Consider the following 22885-nt stretch of genomic DNA (forward strand, 5'->3'; position numbering starts at 1 on the left):
CAAAGTTAAAATATATTTGGATTTATTGTTAATCCTAATACAATAAACTGAACAGCATGAAGGATTAAAATAAAGATGTCGTTACTATATTTGTACAAAATCAAATGTATAAAACCCCCACCAAAAACATTATAAAAAACTTTATTAGCTCATCATTAAACACAGAGGAACCCACGTTACATTAAAATAAATATGAACAAAATAATATGAACCAATCACCACGTTATCCCATGAATTCAGAATAAATCAGCACAACCACAGTAAAGAGCCTGATGTGACATATTGAGTCTCCATTCCCCCTAATGTTCTCTAGATTAACTGGAAAACTGAAAAAGTTCACCACCAAAAACAAAACGAGAAATATTAAAGCACTGAGAACCAATGACTATGATAAAAAACTTAATTATTTAAATATTTTTAGAATGACTATAAAATATATATATGTATATTTATTCAGATTAAAAGATGGATGTTCCTGAAAACTGCTCCAAGATCAGTTTCTGTGGGACATCCAGTTCTAAACTGGTTAAACTGGTTTCTGTGGTGGAAGCTGAAGTTTCTCTGCCGTTTCCAGTAAAACATCTTTTTATCTGTGGAGCTTTGAGGAACATTTTCATGTCAACAGAAGGAAGCAGCAGAGAAAAGAGGTTTGAAGTGTCTTTTATGACTTAAAGCTGAACTGGAAATGATTCCCATGTTTCCATTCTCAGACCATTTCTGGTTCCAGGATGAAAATGAACCAGAGAGAAAAAAGATCAACTTTCCAGTTGAATCCAGTTCAGATCAAAACTCCATGAAGCCTCTAAATGGAGCCCAGTTTGAATTGGATCTTTATTGATCCAAAGAGAAAAACAATATCAGACACTAAATGACAGACATGAGAAAATAAACAGGAGGAAAATCTATGAGGTCAGAGGTCATCGTCATGATCCAGTCAGTCTCTTTAGAATCATACTGCTGCAGCTTCTACCTGTGAGGATCAGCAGGACACAGAGACGTTCTCTACTTTACAGAGATCATCAGTCCTTCCACCTGCAGAGACAAGAAGGAAGGAGAGCAGATCAGTGAGTGTTTCCAGCCTCTCCAGCAGCAGTCAGTGACGCAGCACATCCAGTAGATGGTTTCCAGTCAGACTGATCTCAGAGCTGTGACCAAGATGAACCTGATCAGTCGTTCCTGTTGAACTGAGAGAACAAGCAGGTCTGAGATCAGATCTGCTGCTGTTTGATGAATGAGGACCACTGTCTCTAGACATGTTGGACGCTGGAGTCCAGCTGGACGTCCTGGAGACATGGACACAGCAACAACACAGCAAGCTGCTGCTCCTCTGATTGGCTGATTGCTGTGTCCAATCAGGAAGCCTGAACCATTCTCCTCCCACTGAGAAGCTGCAGCTTTACTGGGAACACTGGATCTTTGCTTTGATGCTGACTGGGTTTAGTTCAATATGCTGACAGCAGCTGGACTCACTGCAAACATTTACTTACTCTACAGTCTCTACAAAATCCTTCAGATGCTGAACATCTGAATCTTTCAGGTTGTTTCCTCCCAGGTCCAGTTCTGTCAGACGGGTCGGGTTGGACTTCAGAGCTGAGGCCAAATAATCACAGCTGATCTTTGACAAACTGCAGTCCAACAACCTGAATGAAGAATAAAAGAGGTGAACTAACAGGATGCAGGTTAACCAGTCCAACAGAACCAGTTAAAGATTCTCATGAATATTGACCAAATTGTACTAACTGAATCAGCGCCTCCTAACTACAATTCTTTAAGTGAGAATAGAAAACATAAAAAAGGAGGAGGCGTGGCTTCTATATTTAAGAAAACCATAAATTGTAGTAACATTTCTTTGGGTCATTTCACATCTTTTGAGTATCTTGGAATTCAAGTTAAAGGCTACAAACAAACTTTGACACTAACTTTATACAAAACTCCAGCATACGTGGAAAATTTCTTTACTGACTTGAATGATCTTCTATCTCTCAAATGCATTGATTATGATTGTTCAATAATTGTTGGTGATTTCAACATTCATGTGGACAAACCTGAAGACAGAGAAGCAAAAAGCTCTCTGATATTTTAGAAAATTTTGGTTTAACACAACATGTCAAACAAGCAACACACACTCAAGGACACACACTGGACCTGGTTATCAGTAAGGGTGTGAATATTTCCAATGTCTCTGTAACTGATGTCGCCTGTCGGATCACTTTGCTGTTATCTTTGAAGGTTCTTTATTCTTTGACCCACTTGGACAAACTGTCACGAAACGTTCTTTCACAAAAAACACAGCAGAAACATTTAATCAAATCTATTCTTCCTCCTCACTCTTAAGCTGTAATGCTGTAGATCAGTTGGTAGATGATTTTCAGTCTAAAGTTTCATATATCATTGATTCCATTGCTCCAATTAAAATAAAGGTTGTGTCTGGTAGGAAGAAATCTCCATGGAGAAAAGCACAAATAGTTCGATCTGCAAGACAACTCTGTCACAGAGCAGAACAACAATGGCGTAAAACTCAACTTCACATTCATAATGACATCTATAAAGAAAGACTACGTAACTATCACGTAACACTAAAACATGCAAGGGAGGCTTTCTTTGCAGATGTCATAAACAAAAACATCAACAATGCTCGAACTTTATTTGCAACAGTTGACAGGCTCACAAACCCTCCTGTGACGTTACCACCTGAACTCCAATCTAATGCTGCCTGCAACAAGTTTTCCAGCTTCTTTTCAGAGAAAATCCAAAAAAATCAGAGGATTAATCTGCACATCAACTCTAAAGCCAGAACCATTGCTGTACCAAAACAAAACAAATACAGGAAAAATGACCCATTTTCAACTACTTCACTATAAAACCCCAGAAAAGTTACAAGTCAATTAAGATCAAGCTCCTGCTGTCTGGATGTTACAGATCTATAACTCTAGAACATTTCTTTAAGAAAGTCCTGCCTGTTATTGCTACTGATCTCATCCAAATAGTAACTCATCACTTACATCAGGCGTTTTCCCCCAGGTTTTGAAAACAGCAGTTATCAAACCACTGCTAAAAAAGAACAATCTGGACAAATCATTACTGCAGAATTACAAACCAACCTCTGACCTTTGACCTCCCATTCATCAGCAAAGTTATTGAAAAAACTGTGTGTAAACAATTAAATAGTTTCCTCATGATGACCAACTGCTTTGACTCTTTACAATCTGGTTTTCGTGCTCACCACAGCACGGAGACTGGCCTAGTCCAAGTATTCAATGATATCCATATAAATACGGACTGTGGGAGAACCACGGTGCTGGTTCTGTTGGACCTCAGTGTCGACCATGACATATTACTGAATCGACTGGAGAGTTGGGTCGGACTCTCCGGTTCGGTGCTCGCCTGGTTTGAATCTTACTTAAAGAACAGGGATTTCTTTGTTTCAATTGGAAACTTCTCATCAAAGAGGTCAAAGGTCACATGTGGGGTACCCCAAGGTTCAATCTTGGGACCAATATTCCCTCTAAGCTGCGCGCCTGCGCAATCGCGCACTGCTCACATATTCTCAGCGCACAAGAAAATCTATGTAGCGCATAAAATAAAGTCCAACGTAAAGTGGACATTGAGCTCAGACATCAGTTTTGACGATGGACCAATAATTTTTTTTTTTTCCGTACTACTTTGCGATCGAACTCAGTGAGTGACAGGAATCCAGCCAATGATACAATACGGTTCACTTTCGCTACGCAGCCAATCAGCGCATGCTGATTGGCTGTGTGTACGTGGGTTACGTGCCTTGGTCATATGCGCCGTGCAGGTGAGAATAGTGCGGTAGAGTTAAGAAACGTGAAAGCCATCACCTTATCATGTCTACGTGGGACATCCACTCACCAAGCCAAAGTAAAAAAAAAAGAAATGCACTTCTTCTAAGATCAAATGGAATCAAATCAAATGAAAGGAATGGTCTGCATTTGATATTGAAATGTTGAGTTCAGACTTTTGACTATGGAGAAGCAGACATTTGTACACTGGCAAAGAAGTATGAGTTCATTGTCCTCCACCCACAGATTATGGAGGCCATTAACAGTCAATATGCTGAATTCAAGTACATAAAGCAAGAAGCAGACTGACCCATCAACCTGGGCAAAGTGTACAACCACTGGAGAAGTGAGAAGTGAGAAGGGCAGACGTGAAAAAAACTGTAATTAAATATTTTACAAGAATTTATACTGCATCACAAGCTACAGAAAACATTTCATTGTGCAAAATGTGAATGTTTTAATATGAACAAACATTTATGTCTGAAAGGTGTAATGTCTCATTTGTCACCCTGGCTGAAGCAGGACTCATACCTATAGTATGCATCTCATGAACAGCAATGTTTTCTTTTCTTTTTTTTATTTTAATTGAGCAAATCACTTAAATTAAAAGCAAACGAATGAAAATTGCTGATGTGATTTGATTTTTCTAATAACCCTTGCAACTTTCTATGATCCCAGATTTATGATACTTGTGCGTGGCCACACCGTGTACACTGATGATGCTCACAGTGGTCCTCAGTGTGCCCAGGAAGCTTGTGTGTACGCCCAGACACATAAAAAATTAGAGGGACATTGCTTGGGACCCCTCTTATTTAATATTTATATTCTCGCACTAGCTCAGGTTGTAACAGGAAATAATATTAGCTACCATAACTATGCGGATGACACACAGCTCTACATTACGATGTCACCAGGTGACCTTTGACCCCATCCAATCACTGAATAAATGCTTAGAACAGATAAATGTGTGATGTGCCAAAACTTTCTCCAACTGAACAGAAACAAAACTGAAGTCATTATTTTTGGACCTAAAGGAACGATCTAGAGTCAATGCACAGCTTCAGTTATTACAACTAAAAACTAGCGATCAGGCCCGAAACCTGGGAGTAGTGATGGACTCGGACTTGAACCTTGCGAGCCACATAAAGACAATTACAAAGTCGGCCTTCTATCATCTGAAGAACATCTCCAGGACTAGAGGACTAATGTCTCAGCCAGATCTAGAGAAACTCATCCATGCATTTATCTTTAGTCACATTGATTATTGTAACAGCATCTTCACAGGCCTGTCCAACAAATCAATCAAACAGCTGCAGCTGATCCAGAAGCTGCTGCTCGCGTTCTCACTCAATCCAGGAAGACAGAGCACATAACACCAGTTTTAAAGTCCTTAAATTTCTTCTGTAGTTCAAAGAAGAAATTTTAAAAATGTGAATGTTTTAATATGAACAAACATTTGTAAACTGTTGTTTACAAATCAATGAACTGTTTAGCACCACAATACATCAAAGATCTGCTGTTGTTGTATCAACCTTCCAGACCTCTCAGGTCTTCTGGTTCTGGTCTGCTCTGCATCCCCAGAACCAGAACCAAGAGAGGAGAAGCAGCTTTTAGCATCTATGCACCAAGAATTTGGAACAAACTTGCAGAAAGCTGTAAAACAGCAGACACCCTGACTTCCTTTAAATCACAACTAAAAACACACCTGTTTAGAATTGTATTTGTAATGTAATATGTAAGAATGTATCGTTTATTCTATGTTACATGACTTTGTGTTTTTGTGTTTATGATGTAAAGCACTTTGAAATACTTTGCTGCTGAAATGTGCTGTACAAATAAAATTTGATTTGATTTTGATTTTGCTCCAATAAAGACCTGCTGACTTCAGAACCAGAACCAGAACCTGGTACTGGGTCATGATGTGTTGGAGGACTTTAGTCAGTAAAATCATTCCAGGTTCTGATCAAAGTGTTGAAGCATCAATCATTGATTATTGATTTGTTCCTGTCAGATTCCAGGAATTCACTTTTCTAGACTGGATGACCTTTGACCTGCTTGACCTGAGGGGGATTTCTACACACTGGGGTCCGAATGCTGTCCTGTTCTGACCTCAGATCAGCAGGTCCAAACTCAGTTACACAGAGAAACTAAATTAAACTCTGGATCCAGGAACAAACTCAGAAAATATTGATTAGATCAGAAGAAATGAACTTTGATTTATGATCAATTATACAGAATTATTCACAGAAATATCAATAATTATATAATTACAAACATCAATGTTTCCAGTCTGCAGCCTTCAGTCTGTAGAAAACCACAGAGATCCTTCAGTCCAGAACCTTCCAGGTTGGTTCTGTACAGGCCCAGTTCTGTCAGATGGGTCGGGTTGGACTTCAGAGCTGAGAACAGAGACGTCCAGCTGGTCTCTGATAAACTGCAGCTCAATCTGAATAAAGAATAAAAGATGTGAACCAACAGGATGCAGTTAAAACTGAAATATGAACAAATAAATAATAAAATGTATAAATTAATTTCCCTGAATGTAAAAGAAACATGATGAACTGATTCTAACATCTGATCCAGTCAAACTGGTTTAAAGAGTCCAAACCAGCAGAACCAGAACATTTGTTCAACAAAAAAACTCAAAGTTTTCTATCAGTCTGGATGAGTTGAGCTATTTCTGCTGGTTCCTGATCATCAGACCCGACTTGGTAACTGGGTCAGAACCAGTCAGGTTCTTCATTAATGGCCTTTGGGTTCCTATTAAAGCTGCTGAAAGCCAATGGAGGCCATTATTTCCTCAGGAGACGGTTCCTCTCTGACCCGGCCCAACAGAACCACAGCCTCAGGACAAAGCTGAGGAACCTGCTGCTGCTGCAAACCTCACTTTCATTCATTGCATCTAGATTTGCTTTTCTACAATCAGTGGTTTCTTAGACGTTCATTAATGAGGATTTGAACTCGTCAGTGTTTGTGGCTCTGGAGGATCAACATTTCATTCTGATGTAAAGAATCAGAATAAAGCATCTGAATCTTTACCAAACTGAAACATCTCCATCATTCATTCACAGCATTTCAATTATTTTACTCATTTTGTTCATCAAAAACATTTTAAAGAGAAAAACTGAAAAACAAAGTTCAATAATGTCAAAGTCTGAATAAGAAAATAATTAATAATGTCAAAAGTTTTAGAGATTTTATTCTGATAATTAAACATGATGTTTTAAAATAATATATATTAACATTAAATTGATTAACTATTGATTAAAATATCAATAAATGATTTCATTGGATAAACAGAGAAAACAAACCCCAGTTTCTTCACTTTACTGACTGAATTCTCCAGGATCTCAACCAGATGCTTCATATCAGAGTCTCCTTCATATATGAACATCTGATTTATTTCCAGTTCAGTCAGATCTGGGTTGGACTTCAGAGCCGAGGCCAAAACTTTACATTCATCCTTGTAGAGCAAACAGTCACCAAGTCTGTGATTAGAGAAGAAATAAATTCAGTTCTAATAAAATCTATCTGGATCATTATTAGGTTTTTATAAAAATAAAAATATAAATATTCAAGATTAGGAGACTATTAGGGTTGAAAAACCTTTATTTGCCCCTGGGATCTGTGTTTCTTTTATCTTTTAGGGAAGCAATGAATTTGTCACTTTGGAGACGGATGGCCAGGGTGACAGTTAGCCTGGTAGGAAGAATGGGTCGTTTGCAAACAACCCAGAGTCTCGGGAACTGAACTTTACGACCCCAGAGGGAACTGAACCAGAGAATCCCGGGAACGGAGCAGATGCCTGCAGTCACAATTGCCCTGACACGAGGACAAGGCACCACACAGGTGCCAACCAGGGAGAAAGAGTTGACACCTAGCAGGAGAGTGGATCTAAGGCTAGATGTCCCAAGAAACTCTAGTTTTATGTGACATCAGGAGATGCAAAGACAGTACCTTGAGAATGTGTATTGTGTTTGCCACTCCTTCTATGCAAATGTTTGTAATTAAGCTACGCCTCAATGTAATAAATATGCAGTTGCAGAGAAGCGTTAGAATTGGTCTGGAGACAGAGATAACGGGATGACTCTGGGCAGAGTTCTCCGTTCAATTGGAAGATTGCATAAGAAAATTTAACCGTCTCCCTGTGTCCTCATTAATGTTCAGCAAGAGTGCTGGGTAATAGATCCAACAATCATTAACAGACTAAAATATGATAACAGTGATGTCATCATCTGATCATCATCTGATCTTCAATCTACTGAGTTTGACCCCACAGGGAATCTGTGCAGTTCCTGGTTAAAGTCCAGGTTCTGGTTCTGGATCTGGTCCAGGCTTCATGTCCTCAGACCTTCAGCTGCAGTCAGATGTTGAAGATCTTCTATCATCAATGAAGGAAAGTTCAGTTTCTCTGCAGCAGCTGATGAAGAGGCTGACTGAGCTGAATGAAGGAACGACTGGAGATGATGGAGAGGAGGAGGAACTGCTCACAGCTCTGACTTGGACTAGACCGTTTAGATCTTCCACCAAGCAGGAAGTGAGTTATAAATGAAGTGAGCAGAACAGGAAGTCCAGCTGCTGTGGACCTCTGGCATCTCTGGGTTTGTTGAGCTAATATCTGCTGCATCATCAATAATAATAGTATTGTATAGAAACATGTTTCCAAGCAGCAGGTTATTAAATGCTGCCACAGAGGAAACTGGGAGAATAACAAACACATGATGCTCCAGTTCTGTCTCCGTTCATCTGCTGGATTTGATGCTAAAAGCTTCAGATTGTTCTGGTAGTCCTGCAGAGCAGCAGCAGAACTGGTCCTGCTGTATGGAAGTAAATATGTGCCATCAGGATTTGAATAAAAAATGCCTCTGAATTTTCAACGTAAAAAAATTCAGTGATAAAAAATTCACTGTTAAAAATTCAACGTCTAAAAATTTGCTGTAAAAAAAATTCAACGTCTAAAATTTGCTGTAAAAAAATTCAACGTCTAAAAATTCGCTGTTAAAAATGGCAAGGTTACTTCAGGTGACAGACATGCGCAATGGACGTCAGATTCCAACACCCAGCCAATCACAAGGTGCCGCGCCATATAGAAGAAATACCAGCATCACGGAGGCTGGCGACTATGGAGGCGAACGCTAACCCAAAGGTGAGTTTAATGCTTTCATATTTCTGTAGTACATTTCATTTTGCGCCTGAGGTTTGATACATTATCTTAAAGCTCGATTTAAAACACGGGTTTGGTTTGGTCCGTTGTTAATCTTAGCGCATGTAGAGCAGGCATATAACGTCTCGCTACCTCCTAGCATCCAGCCCCTCCGCGCTGTCCCTCACCCAACTTCCCCCGTTTTATTTAAAAAAGAAAGAAACTTGGATCTTTAAAGAGAACTGATGGGTGGCTACTTTCTGCCTGGACTTTTTACAGCAAATTTTTAGACGTTGAATTTTTTCACAGCGAATTTTTAGACGTTGAATTTTTTTACAGCGAATTTTTAGACGTTGAAATTTTAACAGCGAATTTTTTATCACTGAATTTTTTACATTGAAAATTCAGAGGCATTTTTTATTCAAATCCTGATGGCACATATTTACTTCCATACTGCTGCCTTCAGGTTTAGACCGGGTCAGAACAGAGTCCAGATGGTCCATGAGTGGACAGACATGATCTCTCCAGAATCAGATGATCCTTATTAATATGTCTGCATACATTCAGATGAGACAGACTGATAAACTCAGTTCATCAGTGAGTTCAATCTACTATTGTGATGATATGGATCATAGTGGACAGAACCAGAACCAGAGCATTTGGGTCAATTTTTTCATGGTGAAGCAGTGAAAGTTCTCCAGTAACTAGAAGAGGCTGGATGTCTCCAGAGTTGAAGCTCATGTCTCTGCAGGTCTTCATGGAGGACAGCTAACAGCTTCAACAAAGGCTGCAGATGAAGAGTTGATGAGGAAAATGGTTCCAGCTCTGGAAGCAGATTCTCAGAGCTTTGGGAGGATCTGACAGAAACTAGAACTTTTTCTGGAACCAGACAACAAAAACCACATTTTGGTCTCATTTACAAACTCAGAGGAAACTAGAGGGAGGAGGAAGAGGAGAGGATGATGAAGATCAACACTGTTCACATAGTTTATAATTAATGCAATGGTTTATGTGAATGGTTAAAATTTTTATTAAACCCAACAATAATTTAATAAAAACATTCAAAGATCCTAAAATCTGAATGATGGAGCAGCGGCTCAATGAGTGAAGAGTTTAAAGTTTAAAAGTTTCTCAGGCTGATTGGATCTTAGAGAAAATAGATTTTCTAGAGTTCAGGGTTTTCTATTCATTTCAACCTGAAAACTGATAAAAAGTTAAATATTTTTAAAATAATCAACATGTCTAAAACCAGAAGCTGCATCTGTCCTGGATGAGCTGAATGTTTAGATGTTTGATTGGCTGAAATAATCCAGAGGATGAAGGAAGTAGATAAAGAGCAAAAACATCCAGAATCAACTTGAAGACAGAAGAAGAAACAGGAGGACAATAGAGCTGAATCAGCATCACACAATGAAAACATTTGGACTCACCGAGCCTTTCTGCAGTTCCTCACAGCTGGAACCAGTCTCTGTCGACCTGATTCTGATGTGTTGTACTTCTCCAGGTCCAACTCATCCAGAACCTCTGACATCTGCAGTATGAAGGCCAGAGCTGAACAGTCAGTCACTGAGAGCTCCTTCCCTGAATCCAGCAGCCATTGGATCTCCTGATAAAATGAGACGTCGTTCATCTCCACCAGACAGTAGAAGATGTTGATTTTTCTGTCAGGAGAGATTCTATCAATGTTCATCTTCTTCAGGTTGGTGATGATTCTCTGGATGGTTTCTGGACTGGTCTCTGTCTGCCCCAGCAGATCTTCTAAGACTCTCTGGTTGGACTCCACAGTGAGACCATGAAGGAAGCGGACAAACAGGTCCAGGTGGCCATTTTGACTGCTGAGGGATTTCTTCATGACTTTCTTCATGAACTCCTCTAGAGACATAAAAGACATAAAAACATTTGTTTTTCCCAGGAATGTCTTGATCTCCTCTGACTTCCTGCTGGTGAAGCAGTGGAGCATGTAGACTGCAGCCAGAAACTCCTGGATGCTCAGATGAACAAAGGAGTAGACAGAGATGTTGCCCGTTCCACTGTCCTTTTTAAACATCTCAGTGAAAACTCCGGAGAACAACACATCATCTTGGATGTTGATGCCGCACTGTGTGAGCTCTTTGTCATAGAAGATCAGGTTTCCCTTCAGCAGCTGATCAAAAGCCAGTTTTCCTAGAGACTCAATCAGCTTCCTGTTCTCTGGACTCCAGATAGATTCATTCTCAGGTCCTCCTTCATACTTTTCCCTTTTCATTTTCAGTTGAACCTTCAGAAACTTTATGTACATCTCAGTCAGAGTCTTGGGTAGTTTCTCTCTCTCTCTGGTCTTCATCACATCCTCCAGAACTTTAGCAGTGATCCAGCAGAAGACGGGGATGTGACACATGATGTGGAGACTTTTGGATTTCTGGATGTGGGAGATGATCCTGCTGGCCTTCTCTTCATCATCTCTGAATCTCTTCCTGAAGTATTCCTCCTTCTGGGGGTCAGTGAACCCTCTGACCTCTGTTACCATGTCAACAAACTTTGCTGGGATCTGATTGGCTGCTGCAGGTCGTGTGGTTATCCAGAGGAGAGCAGAGGGAAGCAGTTCCTTCCTGATGAGGTTTGTCAGCAGAACATCCAGTGAGGTCGACTTTTCAGGGTCAGTCAACATTTCAGTTTTGTGAAAGTTCAGACTAAATCGACTTTCATCCAAACCATCAAAGATGAACAGAACCTGGAACGATTCAAAGCTGCTGATTCCTTTGGTTTTAGTGAAACGTTCATGAATCAGTCCTAATAAGCTGAACTTTTCCTCTCTCAGTAAATTCAGTTCTCTGAAGGTGAATGGAAATATGAAATCAATGTTCTGGTTGGTTTTGCCTTCAGCCCAGTCCAGAGTGAACTTCTGTGTTAACAGTGTTTTCCCAATGCCAGCCACGCCCATGGTCATCACTGTTCTGATTGGTTGATCTCTTCCAGGTGGGACTTTAAAGATGTCTTCTCTTCTGACTGTTTCTTGTTTCCTGGATGCTGTTTCAATGTGTCTGACCTCATGTTCCTGGTTGACCTCTCTAGTTAACCCCTCTGTGATGTAGAGCTCAGTGTAGATCTGGTTCAGATCGGTTTTATTTCCATGTTCAGCGACTCCTTCAGAGAGACTTTGGAACTTCATCTTCAGAGACTCTTCATGCTCCTGTTGACACCGAACATCAAAATCTAAAAAAAAATAAAATAAACACACAAGAGTAGACACTTCACCTAAACATAACGAAAACAGTTATTTTGATATTCTCAATGACGGTATGTATATAAAATTAAATTAAGGAAAAATCCAATATTAATATAAAACAAATATTTTTTCTTTTCTAAAAGTAATTCCAGCTTCAGTCTTTAAGGAGAAAAATTTAGATTAAATTTGAGATTTTCTGAAGAATAGCGAGTCTTGAGCTCATTGGAGCGAAAGATAAAAGAAAAAGTAAATATATGAAAAATTGAAACTTGATAAAACTGTAAGGTAACAAAAACTTGTTTGTTATTGCACAACAGCCAGGCCAGTCCTAAACCTCACAACTCCTCTGGACTCACTACTGACCAGTTCTCCGTCTAACGGGTCCAGAAAGTCTCTAAACCTGCAGAAGGACTGAGAGGGACATTCTGTCTTAGCTGGTGTGGAGAGACATTCGTCCAGCTCTAACTACCTACAATCCAGAAGTTATGACCCTTTAGAGTTGAGGAGCTATCGGTTGAGGAGAACTCACAGCTGCATAACTCCAATAATCATTTCTGTTAACAAAGCAGAGCTGGTTGATGTTTTCCAAACATCCAGATCTTTGTCTCATCCCCAAGTCCAATGCAGCAATCTAGAGATCTTTAGGGCTGAGTGCAGAACATTGATCAAATCAGGAGCCAGAGTGGATGGGCATCGGGTCCGTCTCTCTTCCAGCGGTGTGAATGCTTGACTTCCCTCTTGTTACAGGGCAGGCTCCCTGCTGCTCTCCTGATCTGCTTCTGTCACTCGACACGCTGGAGACGAAGAACCAAATTTCTCCTTTCCTTCAGGTTTTTATTCTCTCTCCCCTCATTGTTGTAAATTGGGAGATGGTGGATGTGACTCCTCCAGCATTCGATTACCTAATGGAAGGTCCCATGCCTTCCCATGTTCAGTCAACACCCTGTTTGCTTCTGCTTCATGTGTTCATGTCCAGCTTCTGTTCCTGGACTTCCTTATTTGGCACACAGACCAAGACATGTTCAGACTTGCCTCTGCATCCACAAACTATTCTCTTATTGTGTGATTTCAGACTTTTATATGCCATATGATTACCATAAATCATCAACACAATCGTCTTTTAATACTTTTCTCCAACCTTAACTGCTTTTAATACTCATTAGTTTCAATAATCATGATAAAATCAGATTATTTCATCTTATGGTTCATCATTCAGCTGTTTTGTGACGTCATCAATCATTAACTTCAGAATTGACTCACTTTATAATCGTTAATAAATCAATACAATTGACATTTTTATCATCATCAGTAAATCAGCATATAGATTACTTCAGTCTCTCAGGCCTGTATGATCTGTTTTCTGTGTGAAACTGGAAAGATCTCAACTCCTCAAACCAGTTTTATAAACTAAACCAGGTTCTTGCTGCACAGAGATAATTAAATTAGTTTTGCTCGTCAAAATTCTTTCATGGTTTTAGGTTTCAGTTAATTAGACATGTTTCCCACAGAGTAACCTCTGACCTTCAAGCTTGACAGTTTTATCAAAGTGTTTAATTTGAAATTGCATTTTTTAGAACTGTCTGCAAGCTGGAAAGAAAGAATCAAACTGGCCATTTTATTAGGGACACCTGTCCTGTTACTTGTTAACGGTTGGAGAAGATTGAAAGCAGCAGGAGTGGAGATGAAATTTGTTCCAGCCAGTCCACAACATGAGGAACCATGAAGGGAAACAAGAATAGTTGCAATAATAAACTTTATCTGAGAAACATTTATTCAGAAGTCAAAATAAAATCTGACACTACTCCACTTTAGGTTACATTTTGTGAAAAAGGGAAGTTGTGCTCAAGTTTTTGTAATTTCTTTTAGTGGTTCTTGCTGCAGCGCCCCTACAGGCGAGGAGGAGAACAACTTTTTCAACTAATTTGGATCATTTGACTGAGTGTAATATGAACGAGAACCGCAGCAGCTGAAAATGTAACATTAACATTTTGTTCCCAATCAATGAGTCTCTGGACTATCAGATGTGAAAAACAGCAGTAGGAGCAAAATTGTAATATTTCCTATTGGACCTAAAGCAAAAGAGATTCTCAGTGTCTCATGGCTCTCTTCTGATTTGCAGTCAGAGATTTGAACGTTTTAATCGTCTATCCTGTAACAAAGCTGAGACCACTGACCACCTTTCTATGATAATATGCTCATGGTTTTTGTGAAGATTTACATCACTGATTAAATATATTCCATGTTACGATTTTGAATAAATTGCTCTGAAGAATGGGAAGAAATAAAGAGAGAAACGGAGCTGAGGTTTGCACAAACACAAGAAAGACCAAAATAAATAATATTAGCTTGTTGTGATGTGAATTTGGATTTAAAATAAATCAATAAAGTTCATGCATGGCTGTTGGTTTACATCTTTTGACTGCATTTCCTAAATTCAAAAGGAGTTGTACATATAAGAAGATAAAGTGTCAGAATTTATTTATATTTAAATGCCTAGACAAATAATGAGCTGATTTGAGTCTTTGTCATTATGTTTGGCTCAGCAATAATTTTCTCCAAGACAAAATGAAATATTTGGGTTTCTGAGTTAATCAGAACCAGAACCTGGAGGTTCTCCATTGCTGAGTGTTGCTGCAAACATCAGAGGAGAATTGGCCACTTATGATTTATGTATCTCTGCAGTATAGAAATATACTTGAGTATATTTATTTCTTATTTCTAAATGTACTGAAAATGTTTGATTATTTAAAAAAATGTACAGAAGCATTTATTTCATCTCCATTGGGTTCACAAATTGTGCTGAACTTTTTTGTTGATCATCATTCAGTGTCAGAAAAAGATAATCCATATTTACCTATCAGTTTTTTAAATTTAACAAGTCATATTGATATATTTAGTTACATTTGAGTTTCATTCAGTTTAATATTCAACAGACTGAACTGAGAATCCATTGTGTCATCACACATCAAGCACATTAACTTTTTCTCTGTGGCGACAAATTTTGAAATCAGAAAATATTAGAAGAGATCAGATTTACTTATTATTAGAGTTTAATCAAAGACAGTAGATGTTGTAAAAGCAGCTTTAATGAACTGTGTGTCTCACCTGGACCAAAGGAGTCAGAGGACAAACCTAACTGGCTGGAAAGAGTCGGATCCATGTGATGAAGACGTTTGATCATCAATCTGCAGGCTCTCTGTCCTTTCTTCATCACAGCATCGATGGTGTTGCGGGCCTTGTTTGTTTGGGTTTGGTTATTCTGCAGTATACTCTCTATCTCCGAATGTTTAAAGACCCCATCTGATAGAAGGTCATCGAGGAGCTGAATCAAGATTTCCTCAGAAACTCTCTTCACAAACTCAGGGCGAACCTTGAAAAGTTTTTTCTCTGCAGGCAGAAACAGAAACAGGATTAATTTACATCTGAGAGACAAACCTGATGAAGATAACCTCTTCCTGTTGCTCCATCCAGAGATTCTCCTCAGAGTCTGTTGATCAGCTCCTCAGGTCTGAACCTGCTGTTGTGTTTCTGCCTCATATCTGAGTGACAACCACTGATTCTGTCTACATGAGAACAAATGAAGCTTCTGTTCATCATTTGTTTCCTCACTGCAGGAAGAACAATAAAACAAACACCTTCTAAATATAGAGCTGAACTATTTCAGGAAAACAGGAAATTATAATATTATTGGTGAAAATATCGACTGATTAACAAACATTTTCATCACTTTTCTGTCTTTTACTTTCAACAAGTTTTTAATCTCCATCTCTAAGCTTTAGCGTCTCTGTCACCAAATGTTGGGATAAAAGACACAGCAAGTCTTTGATAATAAATTAGTAATAAATGATGTGATTATTGGATAAATTAATTAGTGTATATAGTAAATATTCCTGAAGTATCAGAGCTGTTGGCCTGTTTCTTCACTTTGGTTCCTTTTAGTTTTGTTTCCATCTGAGTTCAGTTTTTATCTTCAGGTTTCACAGAAACTCAGTTTCCAGCAGAGCTTCACAGAAAGCATGAAAACAATAAATACTCTGAGGCTGAGGTTCATCACATGGCAGCAACACGGGCTGTGATTGGTCAATTTGTTCCTTCATGATGGTTCATTTCTGCTTCTGATCACTTACCAAAATCCACTTCCTGCTGGACTTCCTGCTGCTGCGCCATCTTTTATCTGGAAAACATGAAGGATTCATTATGTTTCAGACTTTATCTCATAAATAATTTACTGTGATATAAATGATAAACTAAATGGAAAAATACCAGATTAGCGATGAAAATACTCATTTAAATCACACAATAACACACCACTGAAAAACACAATTTCTTTAATTCTTAAAACTAAAATTTGTCTTTTTGAAAACTGACTTGATTCTTCCAGAACATCTGAAATCAACACTATTGAACCAAATGTTTGTATTTAAGGATGGAAAGCGACTGTGAGTCATTCTAGGATCAGATTTCCTTCAGACTGAAATGAAAATATCTTTAAATCCTGTTTGTTGCCATTGAACAGTAATGTGTTGCTGCCATCACCAGCTGATTAAATGTCCTCCAGAAATGCGTCTGGCCTCCTGCTCAGGCGTTTAGTTTTCAGGTGACCAGTTGTCCTCACCGTCTCTGCCGTCTTCCTCTGAGTGATGATGAGAAGCAGCAGAAATAAAGACACAGAGGGATGAGAGGGACGAATCTGGACTGACAGAGTTTCATCCTGTTGAAACAAACCAAGTCCTGACTGGTTCTGCTGAAGCTGCTGACTGGGACCAAACTGGAGAACTTAGTGGAATTAAAACCTCTACAACCCTAAAGGCGACCCAATCAAAACGACTCACTGTAGATATTTGAAACTTGCTACATAAAGCCTTCAACACAGGAAATAAACTATTGGAGGGAGGGTCAAAGGTCATTTTTGACATGTCACATGATGAATTTAGTCCAAGAAATTTAGATATATTGGCTTCTTACAGCAGGTATTGTTGTTGCGCAACTCCTGGCCCCCTTCCCTCACTCTGTCCTCTCTCAGTCACTACTTCCTCTTCTGAGAGGGGAGATGTGCTACCAGCTCTCTGTCTAACAGGTGAATTGAGTTTCCTAAATCTGTCCAGAACTGAAGTAAACTGTTTAAGCTGCCTCCAGAAAGGATTCGCCTGATTTCTACGACCTCCATCCAGATGTCTCGTCCTTCTTCCCCCTGTGAATCAGCCAGACTGAGCAGCCAACTGGTTTCACAGAGCACATCTGTTAACGGTCGCTCCTACTCTTTACTACAACTTGCACTTGTTACTGAATCAGGTTGGTTTTAGTGACTCTGGCGAGTCCCAAGGATGTTGTTTTAGATTTGGGCTAAAGCAACCTATAAAACATGACCTAGTTTTCTTCCCCAGAATCAAACATCACAGCTATTTTACTACCATCAAAGAACTTTGAGGTGACTCATTAATTGAATGTCCACAACATCTTTTAGATTTTCTTTATGCTAAAGATTTTATTAGTCAAGCACTTTTGCAAGGGTGATTATTTCTGCTTAATTCAGTAGCAGAAATAATCAAATAAGTAAAATCAATCATCTAGTTTGTCTTTTTCTAACGCTGATACTAAGAACTAAAAAGGGAACCTTTGAGAACCTTTGAGAGAGACGGACGATCACACAAGTGACCTCTCAGGTTCTGGTTCGGGTTCTGCTCTGCATCCCCAGAACCAGAACCAACAGAGGAGAAGCAGCGTTCAGCTTCTATGCACCACAAATCTGGAACAAACTTCCAGAAAACATCAAAACAGCTGAAATCAAGACTAAAAGCCTTCGCCTGTTGAGAGTTGCCTTTGAAACATAATAACTAGAAAATAAAGTAACTCTTTTCTGTATGACAACTTTTTTATAATTTTTCTTTATTTTTCCACTATAATGTAAAGTTACTTTTTGTTTATTATGTAAAACTTTAAACTGCCCTGTTGCTATAATGTCTTGTACTAATTAACTTGATAACTTTGAGTCATGCACTCCTCCATGATGCTGTTTTCTGCTCTGAACTGGATCCTGAACTGGATCCTGAACTGGATCCTGCTCCAGGTCTGTAGAAACCTCCAGACTGAGGTCAGATGTAGTGAATGAAGGAGTGAACGTTTCCTATGAAGCAGTGAAGTGTTGGTCCTGAACTCAGCGGCTTGTTGCCATGTTGGAGTGGCTCCTGTTAGAGAGCAGCGGTTCTGGAACCGTTCAGGTCCAGATCTGGTTTTGAGGAAGTTGTTCTGCTTGGAGTCAGAAGGAGCAGTAAAAACGTTCAGGCTGAACATCAGCATCACCTGAGGAGCAGACCAGCAGCTGGTACCATGGTAACAGCAGCATGATTTCACAGCAGAACCTCAGAGTACAGAAACTGGACCAGTTAACCCAGAACCAGCAGCACTTAGGCAGGTCCATTAAAACCTGCAGTTTGTATCTGAGAGACTGGAGCTGCTGTTTCTGGAACGTTCTAACTTCTCACCTTCAGATGGACGGAGGACTTCACTCGGGTTCAGATCCAAACATCGGGTCAGAGGAGGCAGGATGAAGAACAGTCTGATCAGAGAGAAAGAACCAAAACAAGAGAATGAAGAACTGAAAAGAAAACATAAGGTTCTGCAGCTCCTGAGCTTCCATCTTTAATCCAAACATCTGGATCAGAACACAGACTTCCTTAATTATCAGATTATTGTTGACTTTATTATTATTTCTGCTCTGTTCTGTTCCTGATCACTGACCTCCATTGTGTGTTTCCAGAGAGTCTGGGAGGATCAGGGAGTGGTGACTGAGCTCAGAGCTACAGAATCAGAACCAACAGGTCCATCCAGATTCCAGCAAACAGAACAAACATTTACCTTCCTGCTTCTCTGTCAGCCACTAAACATTTCTGGACAGGTATTTGTTGTTTATCTGATCACCTTCCTCCAGAATCTGCAGCATAAAATGAACTGATTCAACTGATTCAACTGATTCAACATCAACAACATTCATGTTTGTTTTCCTCCTGCTTTGTTTGCTGGAATCAAAAAGTTTGCTGGAAACACAATCCAACATGGCTACACATCGTTCTAGAACGGGGAAATTAAAACCTGTTAAGTTGTTGGTTATTGTTTACTGCCACAATGTTATCTGAGGTTTTGACTAATATACGAGTCGTCTAGAAATAATTCAACATTAAAAAGAGCAACAAGAATCATCCTTGATGCTGGGCTCAGAAATCAGATAAATCCACTGTTTTTAAAAACCAAAATACTCCAAATGTAGACATTTAGTTGACTTCAAAACTCTACAAATATTAAATAAAGCAAAACAAAGTTTACAACTGGAAAACATTCAGTGAAAGAGAAGAAGGAAATGAATCTAAGAAACAAATATCTGTAGCTGAAATGAAACAAATGTTTGTTAGAAAGTGAAGCAGATTATTTTTACATCAATTTTTTAAAAAAACTAAAACTCAACACATTTAAACAATATGCTGTCTCATAACTTGTACACCTAAATATATTGCAACAGAATAAATTCTTTTTAGAATAATTTACTGTATTTTCACAAATTATTTGTAAGAAAGGAAAGTTTTACTACAGTCTGCTCCCTCAGAGCAACTTTTCTTCTTTATTGATTCATTGATTCATGTGCCTGTGTGTATATATGTATATATGTACATATACATAAAAAACTGTCTGATGAGATGATGCCACCAGATCAAACTGACAGCCTCACTGGACAGAAGTTGGACAGTTTTCAGATGCAGCCGAACATAAAGAGGCTTCAGATTAATTATTTACTGATAAAAGCCTCTGAAAAGAGAAACATTTAAAAATCCTCCTGGATCAGAACCAGGACTGATTTGAACCCAATGGGAGTAACTTTATCTAGAAATAGTTTTCACCCCCGTCTTCTGACACCTCATATCTCAGCTGGTCACAACTGGTGAAGACCTACTGGTCCCAGTTTGACTCTACAGTGTATTAAACGAGCTATTGCTTGAGTTACTTTTTTGAAAATAGCATTTCAGGAGTATTTTTATGATGCTGTACTTTGTACTTTTATTTACAAGCATCTGATGTTGAAGTAGTGCGACTCTAGAGAATCATTTCTGGCTGATCTGCCCACCTGTGCCGTTCATTTCATTTCTCCAATCTGAAAACAACCAGAAACACTGACTGAGTTCAGAGCTACAGAACCAGGACCAACGGGTCGGTCCAGATTCCTGCAACAGAACAAATGTTTACCTGCTGCTCTAAAGGGGCGGGGCTTAAAAACTGATGAGGAAGTTGCAGACATGAATCATAATCAGAGACCCACTGGTGTCCCAGTCTGTTTACTGGGAGAGTCTGAGATGAGGCCTCTTGTGATGTCATCAGAGGCTCGTTATGAAACAACTGAACAGAAATACGGAGCAGGACGTGTTGCTCTGCAGGAGACAGACTAGAATTTATTCACAAAGCTGAGCCAGAATCTACAATTTCATCCTGGAAACCAGTTTTTGATGATTCAGCTCAATTCTTCCTCTAAAACCAAATGTGAGTCTCTGAGGTCGGCATTTTCTGACATCAAGAGGAAGAGCAGCAGAACCAGTAGAGATACTGGAACCAGTTCAGCTCAGCAACAGGAAACTGCAGCTTTAAGAGAGTTTGTTGGTTCTAATCAACAAGAAACCAGAACCCGACCAGAACCACAGCTTCAGCTTGGTTCTGAAGGAGAACTCGGTCGAGTTCTGGTCCCTCCACAGAAAGAAAACCCAGAGAGAGGAAAACAAGAAAAAGAGAAAACTCACCCAATCCAAACTCTGCTCTGCTGCTAACTGGAGTCTGAACCTGTTAGTCCTGATCCTCATCCGTACCTGAGGCTCCGCCCCCTTCAAGGTGACTTTAAGCATCTGGAAGCATCTTAGACTCCTCCCCCTTTCAGGTGACAATAAACACTTTTACTTTCATGTTTCTCTTTGTATCACCAGTGAGTTGAGCTGTAAAACTTTAGGTCAGATTTGAACTTTTCAGGTTTTTCTCAGTTTTCAGCTCTTTTCCAGCCAACATTTTATTGCAGGAAATCGTTTCAGGAAGAAACTAGAAGATTCAGGATTCAGTTTTATCAAGAAAAAAAATCTACTTACATTAATGTTGTTAAATCAGAGTCACTACAGGATTCATAACTGAATATATAACTAAACTTTAATAAAAATCCTCTCAAAAAGATGAACTGTGGGAAATTTTGAGAATCACGGCCTGAAAATATAATTATTAATATATACATGTCAAACATTAAAACAATTTTTATAATAAAACACTCGGAAAGGTAATAAATGTACCCTAATTGTTTGAAGCAGGTTAAAGAAGAAGCCTAGAGAAAAACATAACAGCATTTATCATTTAAATGGTTCTTATGTGTTTTATTTAAACATCTTCAGTCTGAATAACATAAAAATAAACTTTTGCCTTAATTAAAAGCTTAAAAATCTGAGATCAATTTAACAGGATGTTTCTGTTTTAACAAGCTGTCAAACTAAAAATGAAAAAAAAAATGTTCTGTTGAACATTTTATAAAACTTTATTGAATTATCATTAAACACAGAGGAACCCAAATTACGTTAGAAGAATTATAAAAAAAAAAAAGCAATCATGACCCAATCAGCACATTATCCCAGTGATTCTCCGAGGTCTCAGTAAATCAGTAAATCTCAGTAAAGAGTCTGATGAGACACATCGAGTCCTAAAACTCAAAACATGAAATATGGGTTAAAAAAGTAAAAACCACAATAAACTGAGAAAAAATTAAATCTGAGAATCAATGATGATGCAAAACTTCATTATTTAGATTTTAGAATGAACATAAAAAGAAAAAAAAACATGTAAAATCTTTTTCTCAAATAAAATGATGGATGGTCAGAGATGGAACCGGGTCAGAGATAGATCTGGGTCAGAGATGGGGCTGCTGTTAATGTTATTTAAATACTTTTCTGAACTGAAAATAATTTCAGTTTGAAATGTGTACAATTTAATTTTCTGCTCTTGAATAACAGTTTATGTTTCAGAGAGAAAAACAACGAAAGTAAAATTTATTATTTCAAATGAAAGCTAACAGAGGAATTCGTTTCTATGGCTCTTATTGTGAAAGTAACAGCGGAAGTGAATGTGGTTTGTAAACGCTCTGATTTTCTCAAGTAGCTGTAGTTACCATCTGGGTCCACTAGAGGGCAAAATCCGCCCTGCTCTAATAGTTCAGTTCGCGACTCTGTAGCTAAAACATCAACATCATTCTGATTCCAGGATAATTTAACTTTTCTTAAATATTTTCCTACCTTTAGACCGGAAGCTCAGTATCTTAGCGTATAAACCAGAGCTGTAGAGCTTTGATTCAGCTCTGTTGGAGCTGAAGCTCCAGTTTAGGAGCCACACTCCCCTGAAGCCGCTGCTCGTCTGTTAGCATCGTTAGCTCCGCTCAGAGTCTCTGCGGGATGTTTTCATCTGTGGAGCCGCTTCTAGTTCACACTGACAGATAAAACACAATTTCCAGAAACCAGCTGCAGCTCCACAATCTCGCCTCTATTTTCAGAAAGGGGTATTTCCTCCATCTGGTGGCCATAGTGGGAACTACAGCCCTGATCATGCTGCATTATTTACATTTAATATTCACTTAATGTGGAGTTTAGAGAAAACTAACAGTCTTCCTGAATCATATTGACAGTTTACTAACTCAAATAATATTCTGACATATTTTAATTCAATGTTTGGAGT

The 22885-nt window shown here is 38.9% G+C and overlaps 1 protein-coding gene across 3 annotated transcripts; it reads right to left on the reverse strand.

Moving 5' to 3' along the window:
• On the reverse strand, window positions 1-21360 carry LOC129353805 (NLR family CARD domain-containing protein 3-like). 3 transcript variants are annotated; one of them, XM_055023247.1, is made up of 10 exons: window positions 20929-21359; window positions 18634-18707; window positions 16767-16784; window positions 16279-16325; window positions 15257-15538; window positions 10377-12138; window positions 7115-7291; window positions 6079-6249; window positions 1488-1640; window positions 1-1032 (listed from the first exon to the last, which is right to left on the reverse strand). In XM_055023247.1, the coding sequence occupies exons 4-10, from the start codon at window positions 16316-16318 to the stop codon at window positions 1020-1022; spliced, it is 2598 nt and encodes an 865-aa protein (XP_054879222.1). In that variant the 5' UTR covers window positions 16319-16325; window positions 16767-16784; window positions 18634-18707; window positions 20929-21359; the 3' UTR covers window positions 1-1019. The 3 variants fall into 3 exon arrangements, with proteins under 3 accessions (XP_054879222.1, XP_054879221.1, XP_054879223.1); XM_055023246.1 differs by having other exon boundaries at window positions 16688-16784; XM_055023248.1 differs by lacking the exon at window positions 1-1032 and having other exon boundaries at window positions 1484-1640; window positions 16688-16784; window positions 20929-21360.
• Between the last annotated feature and the right edge of the window lie 1525 nt (window positions 21361-22885).

The sequence above is a fragment of the Poeciliopsis prolifica genome, unplaced genomic scaffold (genome assembly GCF_027474105.1).
Source record: "Poeciliopsis prolifica strain line A6 unplaced genomic scaffold, Auburn_PproV2 SCAFFOLD097, whole genome shotgun sequence".
Taxonomy (NCBI): Eukaryota; Metazoa; Chordata; class Actinopteri; order Cyprinodontiformes; family Poeciliidae; genus Poeciliopsis; species Poeciliopsis prolifica.

What these genes read in the sequence shown, in the direction of transcription:
- LOC129353805 (XM_055023247.1), bottom strand. Translation starts at nt 16,318, where the DNA reads ATGGCGCAGCAGCAGGAAGTCCAGCAGGAAGTGGATTTTG. An exon ending in CCAGCAGGAAGTGGATTTTG is followed by an intron (nt 15,539 to 16,278) that starts GTAAGTGATCAG and finishes TTCTGCCTGCAG; the next exon opens with AGAAAAAACTTTTCAAGGTT. An exon ending in TGCAGACTGGAAACATTGAT is followed by an intron (nt 1,641 to 6,078) that starts GTTTGTAATTAT and finishes TTCTTCATTCAG; the next exon opens with GTTGTTGGACTGCAGTTTGT.